This window comes from Haemorhous mexicanus, chromosome 1 (assembly GCF_027477595.1).
Source record: "Haemorhous mexicanus isolate bHaeMex1 chromosome 1, bHaeMex1.pri, whole genome shotgun sequence".
Lineage (NCBI taxonomy): Eukaryota > Metazoa > Chordata > Aves > Passeriformes > Fringillidae > Haemorhous > Haemorhous mexicanus.
This window is the reverse complement of record NC_082341.1, coordinates 9,196,747-9,214,526: the sequence shown is the minus strand read 5'-3', so window position 1 is coordinate 9,214,526 and position 17,780 is coordinate 9,196,747. Positions and strand designations below refer to the sequence as shown.

The 17,780-nt window shown below is 38.8% G+C and overlaps 1 protein-coding gene across 1 annotated transcript in view; it reads left to right on the top strand.

Annotated features, from left to right (window-relative positions):
• PTPRN2 (protein tyrosine phosphatase receptor type N2) overlaps positions 1-17,780 on the top strand; it is a 634,616-nt gene that overhangs the window by 572,348 nt on the left and 44,488 nt on the right. Inside the window, exons 16-17 of the mRNA XM_059839742.1 lie at positions 7,335-7,408; positions 15,551-15,628. Coding sequence (XP_059695725.1) covers positions 7,335-7,408; positions 15,551-15,628 — 152 coding nt within the window. The remainder of the gene's footprint in view (positions 1-7,334; positions 7,409-15,550; positions 15,629-17,780) is intronic.

Here is a 17,780-nt window from a genome sequence, read left to right as displayed (position 1 = left end):
TGGTTTCTGTGTGTACTGGAAAGCTGTGGCTACGATTTTGGGCTGGGTGCATGTCCTGTTGTCTTATGAGATCCCGTTTGTCTCCATGTAAGTTGCAAATATGTTACAAAAATGCACAGCTGTGTCACATAACACTGCTGCTGCAGCTGTGCTGTCTCACCAAATTCCATAGCCAGAGGGATTGTCAGTGCTGGAATATGCTATCTGTACAAGAGTGGCATCTGTAGCTATTCAGTAGAAGTCTCTTCTTCTTCTGACCAAGACAAGTTGGTCTCTTGTCCATCCAGCAGTAACACCAGCAGTCTCTAGGCAGAGCTAGATAATCTGTTTATCAGATACTCAGCTGTACTGAAGGAGCCCCTTTAGGCTTCAGTGGATAAGTTTGCAAGCTGGCTTCTCTCTGCAAGGCTTCTCTAAACACACAAAAAGAAAAATATTGAAAAAAAAAAGAACTGAAGTTTATATTCCTAGAAACTGCTCTTTCCTGTAAGCAGCTGCCTTTTGAGCTTGAAATAAAAGTAACATATTTTTGCTATGCAAACATATATATATATCTCATAGATTACATTGGTAATGTATGGACACATATTTCATTAGGCAACCAATGAAACAAAAATGAAACTGAGAATATATGCACGGTCTTCAGCAACCAAAATGCTCTCAATCAGCGTGCCCACAATCCAGCTGGATAGCTTGGCAAACATATATAGCTGGTTTAATTTTTAAAGTGCCCTGAAAACATTAATTTTCCCTAAGAGAGTCTTGAGTAAGTAGTATTCCTCCTTTAGGAATGGAGAAATGACGGGTAACACGTTAAGTAAATGTCATAGCCAGATTTAGAGTGAAGATTCTTTGGAAGGACATGGTAATTTAACTGAGCCCATCAGTCCCTGCATATTTGCTCCAGCAGGGTTTGTCTCTTTTGTTTATGTAGTGGCTCTTTCTGCAATACTTTTCTACTCAGGAGAGGATTACAGCAACTTAGCAGTATTAATTCTTCTGAGTAAATATGGTGCTGGTCAAAAGCCTTTTGGGGCAGCGCAGCAGCAGTTTGCTGACTTCCATGTGTTTTGAGATCAGGTTTGTTGAGAAGTTCTAAAGAAGTCACCATGAAAGTTAAAGTAGTGCAAGCCTTCTGTGCTCTTTTAAATCCTGAAAAGAAAAAAAGCACTTAACTGACATGATAGGCAGAGAAAATTTTCCATGAAAATATGTATTGATCCAAGTTAATCTTCCTGCTTAAAGTGTTCCATCAATATGGAATTACAGTCAGACCATCTTAAGATATTTCAAGTTCTGCTTATAAATTAAGCTGGACTGGTTTTGGTTGCTGCCACAGAGATAGCACGGGAGCTACAGATGTTGCTGGAAACTGGTGCTGGTTATTTGACTGATGTAGAAACTGTGTCTTCAGGATTCAATGAGCTGTAAGATAGAAACCTTCAGAGTAGACTTTTCTACCTCTGAATCCAGAAGTATCATGGCTGTGACAGTGCTAAAGAGCAGAGGTTTTTAACTTGGGTGTCATAGAATCATTTGGGTGGGAAAGACATCTGAGATCATCACGTTCAGTCGTTAACCCAGCACGGCCAGGCCACCACCAAACCACATCTCTGAATGCCACATGTGCATGTCTTTTAAATGCTCTCAGGGATAGTGACAGGTAATCTGTCTCTTTTCATCACAGTGTACCTCATGGATGTATTAGCCAGCCCTGACCAGCCTTTGTTTCTCTGCCATTGCTTCTTCCATGGCATGCTGTTATGCCATTGAAGTGACTTGGTGAAGGTACTGGGACATGGATAGGGTGACTGCAATTTATCTGAAGTTTTAACTATAAGTGTTTTAGTACCTTTAAAAGGGTAAAATGATACATTTGCTTTGTTACTTCAGCGTGGAAACTTCTATTACAAATATTAGTGCACTGGGAATTTTCCTTTTTGACTGAATTGCACAAAATTACCTGCCTTCACTTTCTGAGGTTGCTGTGCACTTGTAAACAGCTGTCATGTTATATATGTTTAAACTACTTACTACTTTGTTGATGGGTGGAAAGTATGGCATGGAGTTTAAACAATATTAAATTTTGATAAGGTGGTGGCTATTTTAGACTCTAAGATTAGACTGAGATGAGAAGGCCCAGTTTGCCCACTTTTTTTTAACTGTGTTAGACATTAAAACTATAGCAAAAAAGCCATAGATTTGCTTCATAATGTATGAAGAAGCAAACCTGATATGCTTTTGATATTCTACAGAGCTGTTATGCTACATTCAGTGTATTCTCACAGAGTAATGCCTTGTTAGTGTTTCCTTACCCCTTTCATATTCATAATCACCTTGACAAGGTAGAACAAGATTGCCAATTCACATATAGGATTTCCTCATAGAAAGGCTTCAAAGAAGCTTTAATATGTTGTATTTGCTTTCTGTTTTTCTTTCTGAACCAGTCTTGAAGTAATACAATATTATTTTTACTGATTATATAACTGATCTCATTTCTATGACAATTTTATCACAGCTTACTCTTGTACATAACTTTTCTATTTTCTATACAAACAGCTTTTAAAAGACTTGATAGCAGAACACCTTGACACTACACTTAACTAATTACTAGTTTAAAAAATACTAACAATTCAAGTTACCTGGACTTTCTAGATTAACAAAACTGTATCCTTTTATCCAATCAAGAAGCAGATTGCTATAATTTAGGTGTTTATATTTAGTGCTATAATTTAGTGATGCCTATTTTGTTTATGAATACATGAGCAGCTCTAAAAAAGCTTTCCAATTTCTTTTTCTCTTTTTGCATCTCTGAAAAGTGACCCTATCTCAACAGAGTCAATACTGAATGTTTTTATTTATGTACACCATTAATATATACAGGTATTTTAAACATCTGGCAAACAACAACTTTTTGCAGTGAACATCTATCAAAAACTGTCCACCATAGCCATATCCATGGGCTGTGGTATATATTTAAGCAACCTGGTTATCTCTGTGCTTTGTCTTTCCTCTAAAGGAGAGCAAAGCATTTAGGGGCAGAACATGCACCCAGATCTGAGCCTTGTTTGCCTTAAGGGCACAGCCTGGGGCTGTGCACCAGAGATGGGAACACTTGAGCAGAGGGTTTGTGCATTATCCATGTTATGAATACATGTGCAAATAGGGCTCTGAAATGAAAGAACTCAAGCAGTTCAGAGCAAAGAAAAGTTCCATTTTCTGCAGATCATCTCTAGGCAAAATAATGATAATCAGCAGATTATGATTCTTCGAAGTCTGCAGTCTGCACCACTTTCATTTCTCAGTAGTTCTTCACTTTCTTAATTCAGTGGAGTCCTGTGTAGTGCTTTGTGTTTAAAAAAAATCCCAAAAATCTGTCCAAATCTAGAAGGAAGAAAATGATGATCCAGGCAGGATGTGCCGGGTTGATTGCTCTAAGATTTGCCTTATTCTGTGATGCCTGGATTCAGACAACCCAAATTTGCCCATATTCCTCTTTTTTTCAACCTTATGCTTGTTGATTCTGTTCCTTCAGAAGTATCTGATTAAAAGGAAATGAAAGGCACAGGGAAAATGTGAGTCTTACAAGTTTTCAGTCTCCATCTAACAACAAAAATAATCTTCATTAAGTTGCAGGGCCACTGTGAGAAGAAAAAGATTGAGAGAAGTAAAAGATTGAGGTGACATATTACTGTAGTATTGGTCAACAGCAATTATTAATAATTAAAAATAATTATTCAGATAATAATGACATTTTATGCTCGACTAAGTCATTTAAGCACAGGAATCCAGTGTTGTTTGAGAAGCCCAAAGTACTCAAGGTACCCAGGCAGAACGAGTAGGTGTAACACCAGCTCTGTGGGAGACTTGTGACCCTCCTGCCTGCTAGCCAAGTGTCTTTAGGACTCTCAAATATCAGTGGAAACCTACACTGAGGCATTGAAACCAAGTTCCTGGGCATGGGTCTGTGAGATTGTAGATCAGGGTGCCTGAATTTAAGTGTTTTCATGTGAGCCAGGTGTCAAAGCCCCTGAGGAGCCAGTGAGGAGCCAGTCACTGCAGTGACATCAGGAGTGCTGTGCAATGGCCACAGCTGGTATTTGGTTTATAGTGAAATTAATAGCTTTGGGATGCCACTGTGTATCCTGTGTGAGCTTCAGATGCTGGTCTCATTGGGTAAAAATCTTGGGGTCCTGTGTCCTGTCTGTTTTCCTTGTGCAATGTCTCATCTACCCTACAGTTTCTCAAACAGTCCATGTTCTAGTTTAACAACCTAAATTAAGCTCCATTAAACACTTCATATGAGTATATCTATGTGTAGACACCAAAACATAGCTTTTACAGTCTGTAAATTGAGATTTATTTACTGCAAACTCATATGTGTTTGCTTATATCATGTCCTTGATGCTCTGTCCTCTATATTTTATCATTTATATTTTACATGTATATAAAATCCAGCATTGTGCTGGGTTTCTCTGGAGCTACAGGTTAATATTAACCTTCTTATTTAGGAAGCCTCTCTCTGCCACATGTATCCATCTGTACATTTTGCTTTTCTTTCAGCTGTGGCTTGGCTGGAGCAATAGCAAATACAAAGCAGTTCAGCATTCAGCAGCAGCTACTGTAGATACTTAAAATGATGCTGAGTTGTAGCTTGGCCAGAATGAAGTAGCTACTAACAGCATTTGTCTTTTCTCTCACTTCCTTATTACCACACCTCTCCTCTCCTATTTCTTCATTCATCTTTCTTTCTCATTATTTAGATTGAGCTTGTGTATCTTCCTTTTCTGACATACCTTCCTTACTTGCATTTCCTGCTTTTCCTGCTTCTCACATAATCAATATGCAGTTTGCCCCCCCAAAAAAATGCTGTACATTCAGCATTTTCCCCATAGTTGCTCATTGTTAACATAACAATCTGGTGTCCACGGTATTCTGTGGGGTTTTTTTTTTTTCTTTTCTTCTTCCACTGCCTGTTTCAGAAGAGCTATTATGCCAGTTCCTAGAAGCTTTGAGGTGATAACAGGCATAGACAAGCACAATCTGTTCATTGTCAATATGAATGTTTGATGCTGCAACTGAAGCACACATGGGTGCAAACTCCTGATATATGCAGAAAAACGCTTCCAACCTTTTTTGTACACTTCCTTTTTCTAAGAGCAAATACAAACTCTCAACACCTTTTCACTAAGCCTTAACATGTTTTGCCCTCTAATAAACCCTCCAAGACTGCAAGATAATGACATAGCACACTAAATCAGAGAGTCTGGATTAAACTCTATGTTTTTAAAAAAAAAAAGATCTATAAGTTACCGATCTCACACCTGACTCTTATTGGAGAGTCACCCTGACATCTGTTTGCTAAGTACTGATGAATTACTGTCTGCTCTCTCTCCTTCATCCCTCTGAAAACATTTCACACGTTTCCTTTGGTGATTAGTTCAAACACTTTTGCTATTCAATGAACGGGGTTTATCCTGAGTGCTTGCTTAGCTTAAGGTATGTGAGACCACATTTACTGCATGTAACCTGGGTACCTCCTGCAAAGCCAGAAGGCTTCAGAGCTGCAATTCTTCAAGCACTCTGTGACATTGCTCATTGCAAAGCCTCATATAAAAAACATTGGGTAGCCCAAGATCTCAGGTGTCAAAAGTTCTCATTTATGTTTTGGATTTTTTTGTGCAGTGGTGCCAGAGTGGGGTGGAAATGAATAATGTTTATGAGCATGTTCCCTTTCTTGTCTTCTTCATCCTCAAACCTTAGCAGGGAAAGTAATTTTATGTGAATAGTAAAGAATATCTCTTCAGTTATTTGACATGACTTGTTCATCACTAGTCTTATTCCAGGAGAAGATTGCTGACACTGTTGGGTGAGATTGAGTGACTATAAACAACACTTTTACAAACATCCCTTTGTCTTGCTCATCTGCTGACCTGCCATGGCATTGCTGTTGAATAAACCTAAGCAGAGCCCAAACTCTCTGTCTCTGCCTTCCATTATGGTGCCTAGAATGTTTGATAATTGATTTAATATTCCTCATGATTCCAATAATGATTGGTATTTAACAGCCAGCTTGGAATCCTGGTGTTGAGTGGTGTCTCAGGCCACTAGACAATGTGCTCTTACTTTGTCTATTTGAAAAATCAGTGGAAAGATCCTCAATCTTCTCAAAACATCACTGTCTGTGTTCAGCTGTAGAGGGTTACAGAAAGGGCAGCTCCACAACCTCTTTCTACCATATACTGTGCAGAGTAGGTTTCCTGAGAAGTGTAAATTGTGCTGGTTATTCATATGTAGACTTAGACATCTCTAAAATTATCTGAGTGGGGTCTGGGCTTTCTTTCTTTCTTTAGTCAGTGGAAAGAAATGGCATTTCTTTAACACAATTTGGCCTGTTTGTGACAGCTAAATCAGGATGAAATGATTCATCACATAGAAACATTTCTTTTATCATAACAGAAAGTGAGATTGGAAGAGATGCAGATATCTGCATTGTCTCTGCCTGAGTACAGACAAATAAAACCCCTCCATTATACGTGTTCTGATGTAGAAATAATTTTTTTTTTAAAGGGGACTAGAGTTTGGGGTGTACCAGCTTTAAATATAATTGAGCTAGCACCAGTAAAATTACAAGTTAAAAAGTGATAAAATAATTGTGGTGATGGGCAAACAACAGGAGTGAGTCTCCTATGCCCAGAACTGCTGTTTTCTTCACTTCAGATGTCTGAAGTGTAAGGTGCCTCCAGTTGTACTTTAGGTGAAATTGTTTGCATTTCCTCTCTCCTGTGATCATCTCCAAGTCAGGTTGTCTCCCCACATCACTAGTGGAACACCACACAGCACTGGTCTTTGACCAGGACAGATTAATTTACTGTCCAGTTCTCAGCTGTACCTCCATGTCCCTGCTGTTCATATTTTAGAGAAGCCAGGTGGACAAAGTCCCATCAGCTTCCCTCTTCCCTGACCCTGCAAACACAGGAATGTTTGTTATAATACTGGGGGGGTTTTAGTGATTTTCCTGGTTTAAATCTTAACCTCCCTGAACAGAAGAGAGTCTCTTTTTATTTCTGAGAGGTTGTAGCACATCACAGTGCATCTCATGAAGGCAGGCTTTATGATACTGAGCCTCTGCAATATCCCATTGTTTCATGCCTGAGTCAGGCTGTGATGCTGTGGCTGTATCAACCCTATGGCTAGGTTGGGAGTCAGAAGGAAATATCCTTGCTGATATTTTCCTGTCTTGGAAAGCACATTAATCTGACTTTGAATTGTCTAACACAAATTGGGTAGAATACTGGTATAGAAACTTTCTTCTCTTGTTTTCTCCTTCGCAGATGACCATTCCAGGATATGTCTGAAAGGTGAAAGTAGCCATGACAATTCAGACTACATCAACGCCAGTCCCATTGTAAGTATGGTAACCCATGAGAAGTATTCCAAAGAGTTGATCCTTGCCATTCCTTGTTGTCAAAACAGGGTCACTCCAGGCACCTCACTGCTAATCTCAGATTGTGAGCACCCCACAACACTGGTGCTTCAGCCTGTCGTTCAAATTGAAGAGAAATATATATGCATGCAAACCCTTGAAGTTTATTTACTAAGAAAAAGTCACTAGATAACCCTCGTTCTACCTTGTAATACTGTCAGTTTTTCTGTACTTGATAGAAGATTTTATTAATTTACAGATTATAAAATTCAGTGCTTTACTTTACTTGGAGCTTTTCCTTCTCCTCAGAGGTAAAAATAGCTTGTTCTTTTTTGCATTGTCCAGCTGGCTACAGTAGGAGGAATGGCTTCTGTAGGCACGGAGAGCTGAGCCCCACAGACTTCTGAGCTTCTGCTGCATTAGGAAGTGACATTTCCTCTTACCTTTCTTACTCTGTTGACCTAGTGAAGCACAGTCTGGTGGTTCTGTAGCTCTCCTGGTTCTTCCATGAGCTTGCTGTTTGAAAAGCAAGAACAGGATCCCCTAGCCCCTGTACATTCATTCGAATGCAAAGTAGGTCAGTCCAATTTTTTTTGTGCATATACTCCAGGGTTGCCCAACTGATGTTTCCCATGACTGTGTCAGCTGAATGGGAACCCTTATCTCGTCCATGAAATGTGATAGGGAAAAAAGGTCTCTATTTGCAGACACTGAACTGGTACAGTAATTCCAGTGGCATTGCCCTGTCATAGCATCTCAATGGAAGGGTCAGGACATCCAAGTGAAGGGGGAGAAAAGGCACTGTCCTTGACCTTATGGGACTGCTGGTATTGCAGTTGCTTTTTCTCACAGTTCTTATTCACATTAATTAGCCACCAAAAAGTTATTATAGGGCAACTGTGAGAAAGAGCTTAGGATGGAGAATAAGATCTCACTGCAGTGGGCTGTATTTGCCATTACTGGCTCATTTTCCTGGGGAGTATCACTCCCCCAGTTAAATGACTTTGTGTGGGCAAGGCAGCTGACAATTTGCAACAGCATGAAATTACAGGCTGCTTCCTTCCAATGTTGTTGACAATACTTTTTTCTTTAAAAAAAACCCAACAGCTACATAAAAAGTGTTCCCTGATCTTTGTTTCAGCAGAGTTCAAAGCTTCATTTCCTTCAACACATAAAAGTGCTTTATTCAAAGAGTTAAAAAACACACAGAATCCAAAAAACACCTTTGGGATTTTTTTGTCTTTGGCTTAGGTTAGAGGGGAAACCAAAGCACCTGCATGTTGAGGGATTGCCAGTTTCCATTTCAGAGGACAAGGGTGGATAGGCACAGATGAGAGTTTTTGGACTGCTTTTAGGTGTCTCTGACTGGACCAAGTTCTGTCTGGCAGCAGGATCAGGGGATCACAGCAGGTCATGTTCCAAGGAATATCCATTCTGCTTGTAAAGTCACACAGAGAGGTCCAGCTCCAGGGCTTCAGTGCTCTGCCTGTGTCTTCAGGACCCAGCTGGTGAGTTATGTTTGGTCAAGCCTTCATCTGATAGTAGAAACTGAGAGGTTTTTTGGGAAGGACAGGAGTGGGAGGTGATAACTGGAAGTGAGATATTGCATTCTTGTAGGAGCTTGGTTGTAACTCACATGGCAACAGCGTGGTATCAAAGTGGAATTACAGCATCTGTAGACAGTGCTAAGTCGGGTTCAGTGTTGTCAGCAGTACAACTGCTGGGTTTGTACTGAAAACTGGGCTTCTGCAACCTGCCCAAAAGCCTGTGTAGACACAGCTCAACTAGTTTTAGTTCAGAATTTTGGTTGGAGAAGGGAGTAAATTCTTGCATGTGTGTATGTGTCTGTTGCACTTGTAGTTTTGGATTATAGTTTAACTGTTTCTTTAATTACACTGATGAGTAAAGTATTAGATTAAGTAGTGTTGTAAGTGAAGAAAGAGGGCTAAGATATCCCACTGACAAAACTGGGAAGAGGTTTGCTTTATCAGGATTCCCAAAGCTCATTCAAGCACAGGGTCCCTGCACCCACAGCTTTAGCTCTTGTGTATTTACAAAGGGTTGTAACCTTGCCTTTCCATCCAGCTCTCAATAAGGGTCCTTCTGCAGGGTTAGAACATATTTCTTTTTTTGTTGTTTTCCTAGACTCAAGAGTTCTGTTCAATTCAACAAGTCACACCGATGAACCAAAAATTCTTATGGCTGTCTTTGTATCTCTTACAGAAATACGTCTATGCCCAGAAATAAGTGGGTTCACAAGTGTTTCACAGATTGGGATTAGTGCCCAGTAACTTGCATAGCCAAGAAAAACTGCCAAGAAAAAAATGTCAAGTTTGTCTTCTTCTTGGTAGGATAGAGACCCTACTGTGAGGAGAGAGTGCCACAGCTGACATTTGTGTAGACCTTCTATTCCAAGGAAAGAGATGCTCCAGTTAGTTACATGAGTTTGCTCCACTAAGCCAGTAGTCATTTTACTATTTTGAAAGCAATAGATCCAAATGTGTTTCCTGGAGATGATACAGTGGGGGGCTGATAGGAGGAAATCCCTACTTTGCAAGCCCATGGTCTGGAATTATGCCATGCAAACTGCTGAATTTCAAGCCAAATTAAATGTCCTGAGATTAGTGTAAACATATTTGTTAATCTGGTGTAGTTTTTGTATAATGAGGTTGAATATAGAAATGGCAGAGATATTCAGTCTCTGTTCTCCCCACTTCCCTACTGCAATACTGAATTGGGCACTTGATTCTGCACTATTTACTGTGTTTATAGAGCTAGTGAAGCCTAAGTTGGACATATGTGCTGTTTCTACTGCTGTTTACTTGAGATCTTTCCTGGTAGCAGGCACACATTTAGTGAGTGTCCGTGACAGCACACAGTGGATGTGGAGTGTCAGTACAACTGCTTTCACTCACTCTTGCAAAAATCCTACCATTTCTTTCCTTCAGACTCTTTCAACTTAAATAACCTCAGTAATTATCCTGTCAATGCAGTGATGCTCCTGGTGCATTTGCTCCTTGCAGAGCCTGGGTGAGGAGTGAGCACTGTTGTGAAATGGGCATTGATAGCACAGGATCAGTACAGGATGAACTGACTGGAAGAGGCTTTTTCCTCCCTGTGTGTGGGAGCTGCCTGGTGCAGGAAGAGTGTAAAGTAAAGTAATTCTATTTGAGCTTCAGAGAGGGAGGCTGCCAGTCCCATACATGTTGCTGGGTATCTCCAGCTTCCGGGTCAGTGGTCCAGTCTCCAGCTGGGGCTCACTCAGCCTTCACTGAAGTCTAAATGAGTGCAGCAGCACACCGTAAAAAATCCCCGTGCTAGACAATGAGCTGGCCACCTGCCCACATGTTTCCTCCTTTGAAAAAGTGCTGCCCCTCCTCAATACCTCAATACTTCACAGTAGGATGTGAAAACTGGGGTTATATTGGTGGCTCCACTGCAGCTGGGTGAAGAGAATCAGGAAAGATTTAGTCCAAATTCTTCCCATATGTCTTTTATTTCGCTGTAGCATGAGGCCAGGCAAAATGAGTCCTTGGGATAAATTTGCAGGGTAAAAGTGAGGTAGAAATCTGTTTCCCTCCTCTCTGAAATAACATAAAGTGCTATGATAATAACTCTGGTGTCGGGAGCTGAATGAAAGGCTTGCAATTACAGCACAAGGAGACCCTGACTGTGCAGAATAAAACTGTGATAATTACTTCTGTCATATTTGTACTTAGTCCTCATTAAATTTCAGGAAAATCATCCAGTAGTAAATAATGTGCAATCTTTGCTTTTAAATCAGAGGTCATGAAAGTAAATGGGAATTCTGTTTTTCCTCATAGGGTGTCTGAGAGAGAAAAAAATCCCATCAACTACATTTAAAAACTCAGTTTGCTTATTATTGAAGACACCAGACTGAGGAATGTCATTAGCATGACAGTTTGTTCAAATACAGCATACAAATTTCATCAGCAAGAATAGACTCTGAAATTCATAATGGCATAGGCAACCAGATTTGCTTCTTTCATTCCATTAGGGGCTTAAAAGGAAGGATTTAAAAAATTGTTTTAAATTTTAATTCAAACATGAAGATGAGGACTAGTCTACCTTTTTAATTTTAATGCTGAGGTGAATGATTACAAAGTTCATCTGCATTTGGTGGATATGCTTTTTTGCAAAAACAAATACACTTCTGCTTTAAAGACTGTCTATACTTTGTGTAATAAATATACGCATGGAAGTAGATTTTCTTGGTGTTGTAAACACATTAAGTCTGGAAACCACATAGAACCTTGAATCCATACAAATTTTTAAGGTGTTAATCAGATTTCTACTTCCTTTCTGTTATATTCGGTCTACACTGGATTTCATTCTGTTCTCATGATTCAGGAATATTTCAGATGGACTCAGAGGCTTTAAATGAAGGTAAATATGGTGTGACTGAGACCACATCACACCCAGCATCCTTCTCTGTGGAAAGTAAAGATCTGACAAGCTAAAAGGGGAGGAATTCATCAGTATTATCATTTACATGAAATTTCAAAATGGCCATTGATGCCTATTGACACTTTTGCTTCAGTTTGCAGTTTTACAAGACTGCTTAACAAGAATCTACATGTGCCACTCTCAAGGATTTACTTCCACAATGTATTGATTTTTCTGTATTTCATCAGCATTATCAGTGAAATCGTGCAGCAGCACAATCTCTATCAAAAACTCAACAAAATTCAGCAGTCTCAAGGGAATTCTTGCAAAGTCTTCGAATAAGGCAGCTGGATAATAGAACTCTAGAGGGAAGATCCAGCTTTTATTCTGCAGTAAAGCAAAGGTAGAATCCTGGTCTGATGTTAACAAGATGCAACCAGTTGTGGTAATGTTCTTCATGTATTTTCCTACTTTAGGGTACTGTAAGTCAATTTATGCCACAAAGCCCTGTAGGAAAACACAAGTTGTGCCACTAAAGTTTTCTCTGGTTTTTCCTTTACCAAGAAGAAATCTCAGTGCTCCTCATTTTTCTTTTCCTTCACTTTTGATACTGGTAGTGATGGAAATCAGTACAATGAATTGCATGGCCCATTATAGTAATCCTTGACCCCTAATATAAAATCATGGAAAAATAGATTGAAACTTTATCACCAGACTTGCCTTTGCTGTGCTGCAGCAGAAAATGAGAATTCCACCATAGCAGAACAGTTGTAATAATTGTAGGTTTTTCTTTCCAACAATGGCCGTTCGATCCCATTCTGATGTAAGCCTTGTGAACTTGGTGCTTTGAGGGGGAAATAGAGGGAAAAATCGTGTTCTTTTTGAACAATTACTATTAGGGTGATTTCTGAAGGTTGTTCTGATGTAAAGTGTTAGCAAACAATCAATTTTTGTTTTTATACTTGATTGTATGGAGTCTGGAGTTCTCCATTCTTCTCTGGAGAATACATTTTCTATTTTATTTTCATGAAGTGAGAAATCAGAGGGATCCTTGAAAGAAGATAATGACTACTGACATTAAAAAAAAGCCTTTTACTGGATCCTTGATTAGTTAGTTTAAAACCCATTACCGACTTTATTTCTTTATTCAAACTTCTGTTAACTTTGATAGATTAAGATGCCCTCAGTGTTCTTGCTGACCTTGAGAGAATAAAAAAGAACAAAGCAAAAACATTCAAGAACTGTCCCTTGCCATCACCTACTCATATTAAATTGAATGTGACCAGACTAGGGATTTTTCACACTTTTCTTGAAATACATGGTCTTTTAAACAGTGCATGTAATACAAAATTGATGAAACCAGAAATTTCATTTAATTAGTTTAAACTTTGCTCTTATTTTTGTTCAGTTAAAGATCATTTAATAGTATGATAGCATTTTCTGCCATTTTCTATTTGCTCCAAGCAAGAAGAGTTTCTGCTCATAATTGTTTTTTGTGCAACACAATGTGCTTGGAATGTAATAATTGTAATTGTCTTTTGAATTATTGTTAAACTGCTGATATACTTCAGCACTCTGTGCTTATTGTAATGTTTGCCACGTTCCAACAGCACCTTTGTGACAGAGGTTGATTAATGCTGAAATGCCAAGATTGGCCTATTCCTGATTTATCAGCTGAATGTTGAAATGTATTTCCTCCATGGCAGCACTATTTGCATCATCCTTGATTTCTTCTGCCTTTGTTTTCTGGCATATCTACATTTGAAAAAAAAAAATCATTTAGGAAGAATTCAAAGTAAATTATATTTTTTCTAAAGTTTGATGTATTTACTGTTGGTTGCATTTCCAAGCCAAGCTCTAGCCTGTGGAGAAGTGACATCATTTTTGAGTGGATGCAGCCCACAACAATTTCCACTGGGAGTAGCACATCCTCCTTGGTGTAGGTCAATTTTTCTAAGTAAGATTTTTAGTTCCAGCATAGGAAATCATTTAACCATAAATTTAAATCTTGTAGATCTTTGGGATTCAAGACAAAACAGCAGCAAATCATTGCAACTGTAATGGAGAATAAATAAACCCCCTGCTTTTAAGCTTGACTTTCTTGATCACATTTGCTGTTGTTTTCAGATGTGTTTAGTTCAGTGTCTCAGTTCTTACAAAACAAACAAAACAAAGCAAAACAAAACAAAAAAACAGTTTCCCCTTTTGAAATGTTTCCTAAGGGCTTTTTTGTTAATACTGATTTCTGAAGAAAGCTAGTTTTCCTTGGTCTCAAAGTACCCACAACAGTAAATGTCCTGCTATATCAGAATTGCTTCTGTCAAAAGGCAAAGAAAGCAAGGTTGAAATTTCTTGTCATCAGTTGCTTGTTGGGAAGATTTTATTTGCTGATAAGAGATGCATCCCAATGAAATTTGGAATAAAATGATTCTATTATAGACATCCTGGTCGAGGTTTCTTTTTTGTAACTATGGTGGTGAATCAGAAGTAAACTTTTAGTCTAAATTGATTCAGTGACTTTTACCTGTGTTGTGTTGTCATGGAGAATTTTAATATTAAGTCCAGCTTAATTATACATCAGAAAATTAGAAACATAAAAGTTTTCTCTTCCCTTTTGCAACATTCATCATATTGTTGTTCTGTTAGAATAACTTACATCTGTTCTTTTATGGTTCTTCCCTCTTTTATGTTGCACATAATTATGAGGTGCCTTTTTTACACTGACATGTATCATCACTGAAGATTTTGATAGGCTATGAATAAATTCAGGAGATGCCTGTTAATGCAAATGTGACTCACATTCATTCTTATTCAGATCTTAACTTATAGGACAGAAGTGTGTGTTGAAACAAATTCTGTCTTCAGCTACATGGCTATAAGTTAACACTCACCGACTTCAGTGTCACTGAGTCACACCCACAAATCTCAGAGCTGAAATGGGTCTCTTTTCTTTATGTTCAAAGTTTTGTCCTGCCCCGTTCAGGGTTAGAATGAGTTTGTTTGTTTTTTAATCCTATCAGCAGATCTTCTTTTTCAGCAGAATGGGTCCTAAGATTTAGAACCAAGAAAACCACCTATCAGTTCAAAAACATTCATTGTAACACACTAATCCTATTTACTCCTGATGGCTTTGTTTCTTAGATTCTTTATTTTTTCTGCTCAGTGAATTTTCTGCTCCTTGAATTAAACATAATAATTAAGGTCTTTAAGCAGAACTTCCTCCATTGAGGCCAAATCCATGCATTTAGATAAATCAGCTAACCAGAAAAAGCCAGAAACTGAATTTGTTTCCCATTTTTGCTGGTTTTTAGTTACATGTGCCCTTGACTGGCATGGTGGAAATGGAGAACATATTTAGATGTGTGGAGCATTCTTAACATTCAGTGTAGAAAAATGTTTCAAAAGGCTCCTAGGTTGCTATGAAACCTCAAGTACTGATCTCAAATAAATGCCTTTGTCAGCCACCATAAATGATCTTTCTCTGCATATTGAGGACATGGGACATTGCTCATCACATGTGTCTGGTGTCATCAGTCTTTTGGGGGAAAACTTCTCCTCTGAGCTTACAAATAGAAATAAAACACTTTGCTTGCCAATAAAGGGTGGAGGGACATGACAGCCCTTCAGGAAGTCCCTTGTTCTGCCCTCTCATACTTTGTCTCCTACACTACAAGGGATTTCCTTTAAATAAATCCAGTCTGTTCTTCCTTATTCCAGATGGACCATGACCCCCGAAACCCTGCATATATTGCCACCCAGGGCCCCCTCCCTGCTACTGTTGCTGACTTCTGGCAGGTAAGTTAAACATCTTTTTGAAAACTGAATTTATGTCACAAGTTTTCCTGTGCTTCTTGAAATTTAATTTGTGTAAAGGTATGTTGTGCTTGAGTCACTGTAGGTGGAATAACCTTAAATCAAATGCCTTTGTAAAATCTAGTACAGGGATATTCAAGCCATTTATGTGTAATACAAACCCTGCTAAGGAATGGTTTATCTGAAAATTATACTGAGAACCTCTGGGCAGGTGATTCATATTTTAGTGCCTGGTCTCTGTAACTAAATTACTGCAAAGGATTCAGTGATTTTCAAAAGGCCTGAAGAGTGTAGCCAGATTTCATTGTCATTCTCCAGATCAGAAAGGACCTAACACCAAGTACCATGAATTTTCTGTTGAAATCTGTTCTACACATGTTCCAGTTCTCCAATATGCTTCAATGCTTATGCATTTCCCCTACCACAGGCAGTTAGGACCCAGCTGCATAAATTTAAATAGGGGCAGAATTCTTTGCAGGATTGGGGCTAAATGGAGTAGTTATTGATGCACAGTTAGGAGCTTACTTTGCATGCAGGTGTTTTAGTGCTGGTGCAGCTCTCAGGTTTGGACCAACACACATTGCCAAGGTAGATGTGTGTGATGGTGTGATGGATACGAGTGTTAGATATTCCTTTGGAAGTGCAGAACTGTGTCTGAAAGTTTACAGAAGCTGTCTGGGGAGGAGGCCAACTGGGGCTTATTATCAACATGAACATATGCTTTTATTTTTTGTTTTGCATTATGAATTTAGAAGTTTTTGTTCTGAAGATAAGAGACTGTCTGTGTGACAATTTCAGAAGTGTCATTGTATTTTAGGAGCTGGCATCTGTTGAAATCATCTCTTCATCTGCATCACTTGACCTATCCTTAGAAATTATTAACTGATCCCTATTGAAGACTCTTTTCATGTCACGATTTTTCTGATGAGTAATCAGGAGATTTTCAAAAAAGTTGTTGAATTTTGGGTGTGTGGATTTTGAAGTGCTCAGTCCAAGATATTTTGGGACTGTTTTCTAGAAGGGCAGAGCAAATGCTTTCTGCTTGAAGTCAGGTGAGCTTTTGGTCTGGCTTAAATTTTCAAGTAGCTTGTGATTTTTGTCTTCACTGTTTGCTAATTGGCTAGAATTGAGAAGACTGATCTTTTTTGCTTGGCACATGGGTTCATTCTAACAGGCATGATACTTGAAAATGTATTTGTTAAGTTACACATGCAAAATCAAATAGTATGTTAGCTATTCTTTAATGACATTTTATGATTTCTGTGGCCCAGGTTTTTAATTGTTTATTTTTTTCATATTTGTACATCTACACTGTGTGTTCTTTGACCTGTAAAAGCCCCTTTACATGTTGAAGAATATATGTTCTCATTTTCAAATATGTTCTCATTTTTAAGAAGCCCACTTTGCGTAAGCATTGCAGAAATCAGAATAAATCATACAAGCATAGTACTAAGGGTGTCTTTTGTTCTTCTCCCACATCACTTTGAAAAGTTAGGCTCCCTGTTTGCATGGTCACAGAGCCTACAACTTTGTTTCTTTGTTCTGTGGTGCAATCTTCTTCATTCTACTTCATTCTTAAAAGATGTCTTTCTTTACTTTCTTTCCTCATGCTATGTTGTGTAGTGGAGTCTTCACTTTCCTTCTGCTCTTTTTGCTGTTTCTCTTCCAGTGTTCCATCAGTGAAAGTTCACTCCAGCTCCCCACCAGATTTGCTGTAAACATCTCTCTCCTCAAAAGCTGTTTGGGAGCCCTGGTTCAGCTTTGGTTTGAGTGTGGTTGTGTGCATTTCTGATGTGATGCTCTTTTGCAATTTCTTCTGTTAGGTTCCATAGAAAAGGTGTTTTTTGACATTTATTTTGATGATGTCTGTCACTTCAACATAACAGTCTACCTATGCCTGTGTCCTGATTTGGTCCATGACCCACTTTTCTTAAACTTCCTGCAGATCACAATTCAATGTGCCAGTTCTTGTCCCAAACCTTTTACACAGCCCAGGTTATCAACCAGATATAATAAACAGGCCAAGAGAGATGAGCTCCTTGCAGAACACTGTACCCACAACCACTGAAATGAAGAAGATCCAGTGTACAAGCCAAAAGCCATGGCTTGAATGTTTTGCAGTTTATGCCCAGCT